The sequence below is a fragment of the Homalodisca vitripennis genome, chromosome 6 (assembly GCF_021130785.1).
Source record: "Homalodisca vitripennis isolate AUS2020 chromosome 6, UT_GWSS_2.1, whole genome shotgun sequence".
NCBI lineage: Eukaryota > Metazoa > Arthropoda > Insecta > Hemiptera > Cicadellidae > Homalodisca > Homalodisca vitripennis.
The window spans coordinates 165,958,398-165,971,508 of NC_060212.1; the positions used below are offsets into that span (position 1 = coordinate 165,958,398).

General features: G+C 35.7%; 1 protein-coding gene across 1 annotated transcript; it reads left to right on the forward strand.

The window, feature by feature from the left end:
• Window positions 1–291: 291 nt before the first annotated feature.
• Window positions 292–678, forward strand: LOC124365630. The gene has a single exon (XM_046821621.1). It carries the CDS (start codon window positions 292–294, stop codon window positions 676–678), a length of 387 nt encoding a protein of 128 aa, XP_046677577.1.
• Window positions 679–13,111: the final 12,433 nt, after the last annotated feature.

Here is a 13,111-nt window from a genome sequence, read left to right on the forward strand (position 1 = left end):
GGACCACTGCTCAAATGGTTTGCGACCTATCTACATGTGAGAACACTTCAGGTTCGCTTCCATTCCGCTCTATCCAAGGAGTTCATTGCTACTTCTGGCGTACCTCAGGGTTCACACCTGGGCCCCACTTTGTTCAATATCTACATTAACGACATAACTCGAAGACTGAGCTGTAACCACCTACTCTTTGCCGATGATTTGAAACTGTATGCGAAAGTTACTACACATCAAGATGCTATTAATCTCCAGGAAGATCTGAATCGGGTATAGGAGTGGTGCCTGGAAAATAGCATGGCTCTCAACCTCGATAAGTGTGTCTGTATCACATTCCACCGAACCGTCTCTCCAATAAAATTTGACTATTCTCTGAGCGGCATAACACTATCAAGAGTTACTACAGTAAGAGATCTTGGAGTGACCATTACATCTACTCTCAACTGGGATGCACATGTTCGGTCGGCTTGCAGCCAGGCATTGCGCAAACTCGGCCTGATACACAGAATTTCACAGCATTTCACTGATATACTCTCTTTCAAGACTCTCTACTGTACCTTGGTGCGCCCACATCTGGAGTACTGCTGTGTGATTTGGTCGCCACATCAGAAATATTTGATTGAAGATCTGGAGAGGGTCCAGAGGCGATTTCTCAGGCTGGTGGGACTAAGATGGATACCTTGAGGTCTCTACACGCGAAGTGGCATCCCTTCTCCAACCACCCGCTCTTGAAACAAGGCGCTTCTACCATGATGCAATATTTTTGTTCCGCCTCGTTAACTCTACTGTGGACTGTCCTGAGCTACTGGAGAGGATTTGCTTCCGGGTTCCTGCTGGCACTAGATCCCAATATCTATTTGCTAGATCCTCTGTTTCCTCATCATACTTGGCCAACTCTACGATGCGAAGAATTCAGCTTCATGGAAACCTTCTTTCTAACCACATGGATTTCTTCGCTTCCTCCTTCCTAACCTTCAAACGGAATCTCCAGACATTTATCAACCTACAACACACTGAAACCTCTTAATCACAACAAACAAACAAACACACACACACACACACCCACACGCACACATTCATGCACGCACGCACGCACACGCACACATACACACACATTTGAAAATATATAGCCTAAATTATTTATCAATTGTTATCTTTGATATTCTATTATTTGTATTTGTAATTTGCATTATTTATCTTTATATATCATAAGTAATCTTTAAGTACTATTGTTATTTTTGTTATTACACTCTCTCATTGTTAACTTGTTGTTAGAATTAATACTGTTATGTTACTGTTATATTTCACTCCTCTCTATGTAATTAGGTTCTGCCGTTGGAAATAAATTAAAAAAAAAAAAATAATAATAAAATCTTGTTTTAGCCAGCCGTGACGATTACCATTGGCTAGTCCCTCTGGTCAGTCGTAGGTGGTTAGTAGACGAGTGAAGACGTATTGTGACCTGTATTCCGTAGTTAAGTTTTAATGATTAGTGTTTTGTATAGTTTTTTATTAAGTGCATGTTTATAGAGTTAGTGAAGTTGACAAACAACATGTAGGTTGTGATTCCTGACTTAGGCGTGCCACAACGCTTTGGTAAGATTTGTTTGTTTAACTTAGTTTGTAATTATATGTTAGGTTAGTTCTTTAACTGAAGAAGAAATCAGATTGCAGATCTCGAAACGTAGTGTTAGTGATTTCTTGTTTCACTGAACGATGGCAATTGTCCGGAATAATCCATTACCATTGGCTAGTCCCTCTGGTCAGTCGTAGGTGGTTAGTAGACGAGTGAAGACGTATTGTGACCTGTATTTATTTATTTATGGATGGACGTATTCCAACCAAAGTCAAAGTCAGGAATGGGAATCACTGCATCGTTACAAACAGAGGAGAAGTAATCGGAGAAAAGATTACATCTGTCAGTAGCAGAACCAGCCTCTCTCGTATCGAAGTGCAAACAAGAAGGAATGGGTGGGTTTTTCTTTAGGCTGTTTACGTGCGACCAAGAGGACTTGATGTTCAACGGTATATCATCTTCGATCTTTTTCAAGTAATTGGTAAGGCAGATCTTGGCGAGGCATTTGCACTGAGCTCTTAGATTCCGAAACTCATCCAAATAGGAGACAATGCCAGTGGCCTTAAACTTCCTATGAGCAATTTTTTCATGATGGTTAAACGTACAAGTGCCTTTGAAAACCACTTAGGAAATGAATTAGAGCAGACTTTTTTTAAAGTGGTATTTTGTCTCACAACAAGCTTCAAGTGGTTGCAGAATTTATCAAAGTCAACGTCAGCATTAGAACAACTGTTCGGCAACGGGAAGTCGAGGCCTTGCTTAGCACGATATATAGCATCAAGGTTGCATCTTCTAAAATCAAGAACATATCCAGATGCAGCAGTGTCAGCGCTCCTTTTAGCCAGAATAGAAAACGATAATGCCGGATGATGTCTACCCTCAAGAACGAGAGTTTCTTCAGCAGAGGCAACATCAGAGACAGGTACAGAAGAAAAGATGAGGTCCAGAAAGACTCCTCGATAGTTGGGAACTGTGTTGATCTGGTTAAGATTGTGAGTAGCCGCTAAATTCCTTAAGTAGCTAGATGCATCACCAGCATACAAAACATCCGGAGAGCTCCAGTCTGCATCTGGCAAATTAAAATCACCAAGCAAGATTACATCGTCGTAGAAACCAAAGGACACGATAACTTCATCAACAGCATCACAAAAACTTGAGTAAACATTTGCCGGCTGGCTCGGAGGAATATATGCGCATCAAATTAATATGCGGCGAGAAGCCGCTATACAAGCAGCAAATACATATTCAGTACCACAAATAGGAACAGTCAGCATGTGAGTATTGCGGACTGCCAAGATGACACCACCGCCCCTGAGTTTGGAGCTTGTAGCAGCCGATCTGTCGCATCTATATATGCTGAAATCATGCATTTCGAGCTCAGAAGTGTTGAAATCCAGTGACAAGTTAGTTTCAGTCAAGGCCAGGATATCATAATCAGAAGGAGATACATTTAGCAGGAAATCAGTCAGTTTGCCTCAAGCCATTAACATTTTGGTAATAACAAATAATGTTGCAAGTCCTGCTATTAGGGTTAACTAGTTTTTTTTATTCAGGACAATCTGAGGAACGTTGTTGATAAACTTGATCGTAAGATTTTTCTCGCCACGAGCCAGTCGGTCGCTAAGCTCCATGTTAAGGTACTGGAGATGCTTCATTTCTCGAGGCGTTCTGTCACGCGAAAGTTTAACTGATGAGAACTTCTGATCAACCTGAGAAGCACGATCAGTTGAGAAATTACTCATGATGTTTGAGACATCTGAAGGATTAGTTAGAATAACCTTAAGTGGTCTAAACTTTCCAGTCTGCTTCCTGCCTACACGGAAAGTCTTAACTCCAGAAGGAGTATAGGAAGGAAGAAGTGAAGTAAATAGCCTATTAACCAAATCAAGATCATGACCCTTTTTGAAATCAGTATCGCCAGAATCAGATTCCACCAAGTTGAAGACCATTACGTTCTTTGAACGGCGAGTTCGCTCATTGAGTTCAGTAATAGTAGATTCAAGATCAGTTGAGTCATTTGGAGCAGTCGAATCCAACCGGTTTTCCATGGATGATAGCCAGCCTTCCACCTTATCTACTCTAGGTTCAAGGGCAGAAAGCCCGGATTTAATAGTCGACACCTCGTTTTTTATAGCAGTCACATCTGCGGAAATGGCATCGATTTTATTTATTTTTCCCAGAAGCTCATCAAGCTTGGAGAGGACAGCATCCATTTTCGAGGAGAGAACATTGAGAGGCTGGTTAGAGGGAGCCAGGCAGTCAGCTCGCAAACAAAACTGGAATCAATGTCATATATGATCATTGATTCCAGATTTGATTGGTCAAATCACGTCAGTCATGTCTGTCAAAAACTTGGTGCCAGCATTTACTCTTTAAGGTACCTAACAAGTTTTCTGTCTAGAGATACCGTTAGGCTGGTGTACTTTGGTTACTTTGTGCCCATTTTAACATATGGATTGATTTTCTGGGGGACGGCTTCAGGTAGGTTGATCAGTAGGGTTTTTAAACTGCAGAAGAAGGCTGTTCGACTGATGTGTGGTCTGGGTCATCGTGAGAGCTGTCGGGAGGTTTTCCCTAGGGAAAGCCTAATGACTTTGCCATCACTTTATATATATTCGGTTGCCACATTTACATTTAAGAACCTTCAATCCTTCCCATCATTTAACCACGTGTATTCTACAAGAAACAGAGATGCTCTAATCATTCCGCAACACCATAATAACACATTTAAAAATCAATGTCATATATGGGCCCTAGAATCTTTAACGCTTTGCCTTCTAGTATCACAGCATGCGAGACTGAGACGTCTTTTAAAAACAACTAAAAAAAATACCTAATCAGAGAAGCATTCTACTCCATTAACGAACTGGTGAGCGGTGCTCCAGCCTAGTGGACGATATAGATTAGATTGTTTGTAGTTTAAGTTGTACTATTTTATATTTTAAACTGTTTTTAACTGATATTTAAATGTGTGATTTTGTATTCTTCTGTCGAGTATTAATCGGTTCTATAATATTTGACCATGTTCCATGCATGTATCATGTCAATGAACAATAAAGAATTTGATTGATTGATTGAAAACCAAGTAAGAGTAGAGTTCCCACAAAAACGCTGGTATTCAGTTTTAGGCATATTTAAGCAAGTTCTGTGGAACCAACGCTGGCAAGCGCCATTACATCCGATTCCCTCCTCCGAATCAAGCACCTGTTTGACACAAGTCGGGCAGGTCGCAGGCATGCTGAGTAGGTATAGTATACAGGTTGCGTACAGTATATCACAAAGGCTGTGGCCAGGAAGAAGTTCAGCGAGAACCGGCCTTCGAGTCAGAACTTGAAAACTTGTCTACAAATGATCGGAAAGTTGGATTGATGAGGATGGTTATGTGAGTTAATGCAGATTATATGTGAGATTCACGGTGAGTTACAATGATAAATAAAAGAATCACGATAATTTGCGCTATATAAACTGCAAGGCAATAACCACGAGAGTCTCTACAAGCACTGATCACAAAAGTAAGTAAGACGTTACTCTCAAGCAACTAGCAAAAACACCATCTTGAGCCAAAAATATGTTGTTATTATCCGTAAATATGTGTATTATCCGTAGTTAAGTTTTAATGATTAGTGTTTTATATAGTTTTTTATTAAGTGCATGTTTATAGAGTTAGTGAAGTTGACAAACAACATGTAGGTTGTGATTCCTGACTTAGGCGTGCCACAACGCTTTGGTAAGATTTGTTTATTTTAACGTAGTTTGTAATTATGTATTAGGTTAGTTATTACCTGAAGAAGAGATCAGATTGCAGATCTCGAAACGTAGTGTTACTGATTTCTTGTTTCACTGAACGATGGCAAATGTCCAGAAAAATCCTGTTTCCTTCAGGGTATTATTTATGAAACATTTGTGCATGGTTGAAATGTTATGTGCATGGTGCAAGATAAGTCTCTTACTTTGAAGAGTCAGAGGGTATTTCAGGCAGCAGTTTTATTAACCTGTCCGATATAAATCTGTTCACAATTGGTTTTGTCTGTTAGTGGTCTCAAGTAAGTTAAACCGTTGTCAAATGGTATCACTTACTTCGAAATTTAGGCCGACTTTCCCAAAACATTTATATTAACACATACATGATGCACCATTATCATGCCCCCTTGCCCTCATTTTCTTTGTCACATTCTTCTCGAGTTATAGGTGTCGCTGACGCTCAGCCAATTTACTGTGTTGTTAATTGTTAGCATAATTTTCGTTTCTACGCCTTTAAAAATCTAATGATTTAAGATAGTGTTAAATCTAAACCATCCTATAATTCGCTAAATTTATATTAAACGTATATCACACGTTGTCGGTACAATTCTCAGAAAATATTTTAAAATTAAACCCAATATTATTTATATATATATATATATATATATATGTATATATATTTAAGAAAGTAGTGATTTATAATAATGTAAAAATTGAACTTATAACTAACTAACTTTATATTAAACGTATATGTCACGTTCTCCCAAATATTTTCAGAAAATATTTAACGTTGGAATATTCAGTACATAGATCACAGAAATGTTCAGATATGGAAAACTTCAAATTAAATTCATTACTGATTTGAGGTCAGCATGGATTCCTGATTTAAAACAACCTAACATAAAATGAAAAGGTAGATCATGGCGTGACCTCTCTACTACCCCCGTGACCACGACCGTACATACAGGATATCCGGCTAGATAGTAACCGCACTGATATACGGACTATCTGATTTATCACAACCTAACATAAAATGAAAAGGTAGATCATGGCGTGACCTCTCTACTACCCCCGTGACCACGACCGTACATACAGGATATCCGGCTAGATAGTAACCGCTCTGATATACAGACTATCTGATTTATCAGAACCTAACATAAAATGTAAAGGTAGATCATGGCGTGACCTCTCTACTACCCCCGTGACCACGACCGTACATACAGGATATCCGGCTAGATAGTAACCGCACTGATATACGGACTATCTGATTTATTGTTCTAGGTGTGACATTGTACGATCATACAAACATGTTTTGAATTGATACAGTATATTATGTTATCTAAACATTCTGTTACACAAGTGGTGAGTAAAGTATGTTATTGCTTTAAATATTTATGACCTGAACAATATTTATAGCATTAATACCTCAAATATAATTCTGATAAAGTTTCCGTTTATGGAATCTTTTGCTTTTTCTGTGAAAATTATCATTGACTGGAATTCTTTTATTGAATTAAGTTCAATTAAACATTATTTATAAACATGTGAGTATTTCAAGGTTTTACATTAAATAGCATCATTGATTATTGCAATTTTTAAACATTTTTAAAATAAAAATAATCTCAAAATCTGCAAATTTGCTTTGACATAGTAATGTGGTTATTAAATTTACCTAAATGTACTAAATTATGAGAGGAATTCAATTTCAAATATTTCTATTTCAGAGTAGATAGATACAGGGTGATTAAGAAAGATATCCAGAAACTCTGCTACATGTAAAAATATGAAAACAAGTGTTTATAAACCTAGATCCAGAAATGCTTCGTTAGGTGGTTACGGCTAGCAAAATACTGCTGCTTATTTTACTGCCAACCTATGAAATAAGGTTGCCCGCAAAAAATCATGTTTTGTTTTTAAATAAAATAAAATAAACCCGTACAGTATGTCAGTAGCGCCTGAATGCCTTGCTAAAATTAGTCTACAATAATAATATATATGAAATAATATTTCATTTAAGAATTTAAATTTACTATTACTAGTAGAGATTTAATTTTTTATGTGTAACTAACAAAGTTGTTGTCAAAAGTAAAATGTCTATGTACTGTTAAGAATAAAAATTAATTTAATCAATATCTATTCACTTTCTGTGCATTTTATTTACACATTTTTCTGCAAATATAATTTTCTATAAATGTTATTGAACATCTTTATCTGTTTCTGATTTAAATAAACAGAAGTATTATTGCCCAATGATCAAAAATGTGTTTTTCACTCCATTTTATACAGTCGACTCTAGTTTTCTCCAAACACTACTTAACTTTATGATCTGGGACCTACTTTATTCAATTTATCAGGTAAAAAACCATAACAAACTATAGAAATAATCCCTTAATCTACCTTACCAATTGCAAGAAAACCTCATTATACATGGTGAGATGAAATCCATGCGAAAATTTCGTTTTTCGTGAGTTGCAAACAAAGCATTTCCGGACCCGTATTAGAAGTATTTAGAAGTTATAGAAAGTATTTTTATTGCTTTAACACATTAAATGAGCTTCTAAAGTTTCTGTATATCTTCGTGATCTTCGTGCCATGTATAAATATGGCAATCAATTATTCGTCATCTTTTAAGGTGGCGTTTATGATATATGTATTAATATACCTAAAAATATTTTTACGTTCTATATTTTTGTACAATATTTAGTCATTTTGGGAATTCTTAAAAGTAGATAATTTTGGTTTTTAGAATTTTAACTATTGTATAAAATATAATAGCCGTTATTAATACAAATATTATAGTTTCACTCTTATTGTACACTAGTTTAACTACATTAAATACAGATGAACAGTTATCGCAGTTTATTTTAAGTGAAATTGCAATGAATATAATAGGAAAACCTAATACGTAATCCATTAATAACGTCACTAATAGTTAAAATTATTAAGTAGAAGATTGTTTGCGTTATTCTATTCATGAAATATTTGCTTGTGGTTAAATAGTGTCAGTTTGAATATAGGTACTTTATATTTGAAGCACAGCACAAGGAATCATAACTTTTCATTGTATTATTGTATTAATTGTAGTGGTTTGTATAACACTACATTATATGGTTGCATAGTGTTTTAAAACACAATTTTAATTGTATAGATTTAATTAGCACATAAATCACAATAAACGGACATTAAAAGCAATTTAATATATATTTGATTGTGACTTCTTATTATTTGGATGACCTTTTATGTTCTGGGTAAATTTTTCATAGGAAATGTCTTTTTTGTTTTAATATATTCTGTTATGAATATACGAATTTATCCAATTTTATTTTGAAAGGCTAATAAGTAGGAACTGATTCGATTATATCTGAAATGCGTAGTTCGACAGAAAATGATCTTATTTTAGAAGAAATACTACAGAAATTTCATTATCGAATTAATAAAGTTTATTAGTTATAAGTAAGGCAGCTCTTAATATTATTGCAAGGTATTGATTGTAAAGTTAGATTAGTGACAAAGATGCTCAGAGAGTTAACTACAGTTGCAAATACTTGTAGTTGCGAGTTACGTGAGTCATTTCAACTCCAACAGTCCAACTAAAATCAACGTTACGGCGATTACTCTCAGGTACTAGCCTACTTTCCGCTTATAACTGAGAACCTTGCTGATTGGGTTGGATAGAAACAGTTTCAGATCACAAATGTGTGCCTAATCTGGGTACTTGCTAATAGTAAACTATCGTAACTTCCAATCTTGTCACGTTTGTGTAGGAGTGTGTGTGTAGGAGTAAATTATCAATCTTATGAAATAACGACAACATTAAAGTAACTAATGATTACCATACCCATTGCGAAATATGAATTTGCACAGTCCTTGCAATTCAGGAACGTTAATATTTTATAGAGAATTTTAGTATTGCTTTTAAGTAAATGTAGTAGTAAGTACTATATTCTGACGAAACACGTCTTGAATAATTAAGCATTTATTTATATTTTTTATATTACCATACATTTATAAGATGTTTCTCAAAAACATTTTATGTTAAATACTCACATTTAATTTTATTTTAGCCACGTCAACTGTAATGACCTCAAACCACTTTTATAAATAAATTAAAATACTATGTTTTCATTCCCTGAAAGAATTGTTTGACGGTCACGATTGATAATTATAAAATAACTAATAATGTGTTTTAAACTGTAAGTTGAATCTCTAACAGTCTAACAGTCTAGGGATCGAGGGTAATCGCGGTTTCTGTGCCCCAAAGAAATGTGCTTTATGACATATTTACTTACGTGTTTCGCTCACATTCTTACTTCTAATATTTATGTATTACCCTCAAAAATGTAACATTTATAAAACAAAAATCTTCAAATAAGGTATGTTACAAATTTCCAAAATCCTGACTTAAAATGTCATACCGTTTATAAGGTGACTTAAAGACAATTATAATGAAAGCCAACACCCACGTTTGTGTGTATTGAAAATATAATATAGCATAAGCAATCATAAATAAATGGATAATAATGATGTTCTTTGTTTAAAGGTTATTTTTTGACGATGGAAGGATTGTGAAGGAAACAGGATTTTTCCGGACATTTGCCATCGTTCCAGTGAAACAAGAAAACAGTAACACTACGTTTCGAGATCTGCTATCTGATCTCTTCTTCAGGTAAAGAACTAACCTAATACATAATTACAAACTAGGTTAAAATAAACAAATCTTACTAAAGCGTTGTGACACCGCCTAAGTCAGGAATCACAACCTACATGTTGTTGTCAACTTCACTAACACTAAAGACATGCACTTAATACAAAACTATACTAAAACACTAATCATCGAAACTAAACTACGGAATACAGGTCACAATACGTCTTCACTCGTCTACTAACCACCTACGACTGACCAGAGGGACTAGTCAATGGCAATCGTGACGGCTGGCTAAAACAAGATGGCGGAAATACAAGGGAAGGGGAACAGGAATGGGCCCTTTCGTTATTATTGGTTCATGCGAGATGAACTTCTTAAAACCATATTGTGACTCCGCATTGGTTTATTACAAATATCCGATCCGTTTGATACTTTTGGTTTTCTCTTTAGTTCATTTTTTAGAATTGGCAACCAAAGCGGCCTAATCTCGACTGATGGTTGACTGATTGGTTGGTCTGCCAATTTAATGTATGTTGCCTCAATTAATTTCCTTTTGAAGAAATGTGGTTCCCGATGTATTATGTGGGCTTCATCCCAATTCATATGATGGTCTTCGGACCAACAATGGTGTGCAATTTTTGACTTTTCTGTGAAACCCTTTCTCGTGTTTTCTTTGTGTTCTTTTATCCTTACGTTTAGTGGTCTTTTTGTCTCGCCTATGTATTCCCTATTGCAGCTACATTTTATACTGTAAACACAGTTTTTTGAATCCTGTGTGCCAATTTTTTGGTTTTGTTTTTTACGAGACTTTGTCTAAGAGTGTTGTGTGTTTTAAACGCGGTTCTAATGTTGTACTTTCTACCTACTCTTCTAATTTTCTCCGATAATCCCGGCACATAAGGGATTGACATAAACGCAAATTTATCACAATTCTGTTTTTCTGACTCAGGAATGATTCTTCTGGTTCGTTTGCACTTATTAATTACTAATTGAGGGTATCCATTGCTTCTGAGATCCGATTCAATTTTCTTAAATTCTTCTTTTAGTCCATCTTTATCTGAGCACAAGCTCTTTTGCTCTATCAAACAACGAGTAGGCTACTCCTTCTTTGACAGATTTTTGATGGTTTGATTGATAATTTAAATATTTTTCCTGTGTGTGTTATCTTTCGAAAAACAGTTGTCTTAAGGACATCCCTATCTCTTAATACACACACATCCAAAAAGGGAAGCTTGTTTTGGACTTCCACTTCCATTGTGAGGCGGATGGAAGGAGAAATACTATTAATGTGATTCAAAAAATTATTTAATTCGATGTCTCCATGAGAAAAAATAACCAAAGGTATCATCCACATACCTCCACCAAATCTTCGGTTTGAACTGAGCTGAAGCCAAAGCTTTTCGCTCGAATTCCTCCATAAAAAATATTGGCGAAAAAATAGGAGACAGTGGAGAACCCATTGCCATCCCTCATCTTGACGGTAAATTTTACTCTCTAATTCAAAATAATTGCATTGAGTGCATAGTTCTAACAGTTCCATAATTACTGGCACGGGAAGTTTAGTTCTATCCTTTAATGTTTGGTCTTCTTTGAGACGTGTTTAATAATTCCGAGAGTTTTTCTGGAACTGGTACATTTGTTAAATAGACTTTCGACATCAAAACTTACCAGTTTGTCAGTTTCAGTCAACTTTAGGGATTTTGACTTCTCTACGAAATCCCTGGAATTTTTGATGAAAGAGTCAGTTTTTCCTACCAATGGCGTTAAGATGTCCAAGAGGACTTTAGACAATTCCCTGCAAGGTGAATCACGAGAACTAATGATGGGCCGAAGAGGGATGGTAGGTTTGTGGATTTTGGGAAGGCCATACATATGGGGATTTTTGAGTGGTGAGAGTTAATTTAGATCTAAATTTATCTGAAAAAAATTCTTATGTTTTCTTAAGGTGTTTGATACTTTGCGTTCAAATGAATCAGTCGGGTCTTTATTTAAAACTGTATATTTGCCAGTATTTAAAGTTTTCCGCAATCTTTTCTTTATACGCTACTGAGTCAAGTACCACAGTAGCGTTTGCCTTTGTCGCAGGTAAGATTTTGACCGTGTCGTCTTTCCCAAGGATCGACCTGGCCATTTTTCTCCTCTATTGTCAAATTGGGTTTTGTGGGAGGAATTTTCTGAGTAAAAGACTGGCCTCACAACGAAACCGGTCACCCTGTTCCTCAGGTAACTGTGAAACAGCCGACTCGATTCCAGTTACGAAATCCAGTGCCTTTACCGATTTTTGTGCCACAGAAAAGTTTAAACCCTTGGATAAGACTGATATTTTCCGCTTCATTCAGGATTTTTTGAAGAGAGGTTGATTACATTTTTATTATTTGCATCCGTATTCGCGTTGCCATCCTTAGGCAAATCACATTTTTTAGGCCTAAATTTTTTCCAGTTTGGAGATTTTCTTTTTCTTATCTGTTTTCAGAAACATTTATACATCTATTTTGGATGCTTTCGAGAATGTTGTTGAATTCTGTACCGATCAGTGTTTTAATTCAGTTTTTTTACACTCAATAACTATTTTGGAGGAGGTATCTTTCACGATGATGATATACGCAATTCTTTCTTTAAGTAAAGATTTAGAAGCAGAAGACAAAATTTTACTGGCTTTCCTACTATGAAAAGGAGTTTTTAGAGTTAACCCTATAGGCATAAGGTCTTCAACCTTACATTTATGCAAGAAAGTTAAATGATTAATGTGTTTAGTTAATTTAAGATGCAAGCTCTCAAGGTCTTTGATTGTTTACTGGTTCCGGGTCCGTACCGAGAATCAATTCTTTGTTTAAAGGTTATTTTTGACGATGGAAGGATTGTGAAGGAAACAGGATTTTTTTCCGGACATTTGCCATCGTTCAGTGAAACAAGAAAACAGTAACACTACGTTTCGAGATCTGCTATCTGATCTCTTCTTCAGGTAAAGAACTAACCTAATACATAATTACAAACTAGGTTAAAATAAACAAAAATAAACAAAATAAAAAAAAAATGTAGGTTGTGATTCCTGACTTAGGCGTGTCACAACGCTTTAGTAAGATTTGTTTATTTTAACCTAGTTTGTAATTATGTATTAGGTTAGTTCTTTACCTGAAGAAGAGATCAGATAGCAG

What these genes read in the sequence shown, in the direction of transcription:
- LOC124365630 (XM_046821621.1), top strand. Translation starts at nt 292, where the DNA reads ATGGCTCTCAACCTCGATAAGTGTGTCTGTATCACATTCCACCGAACC.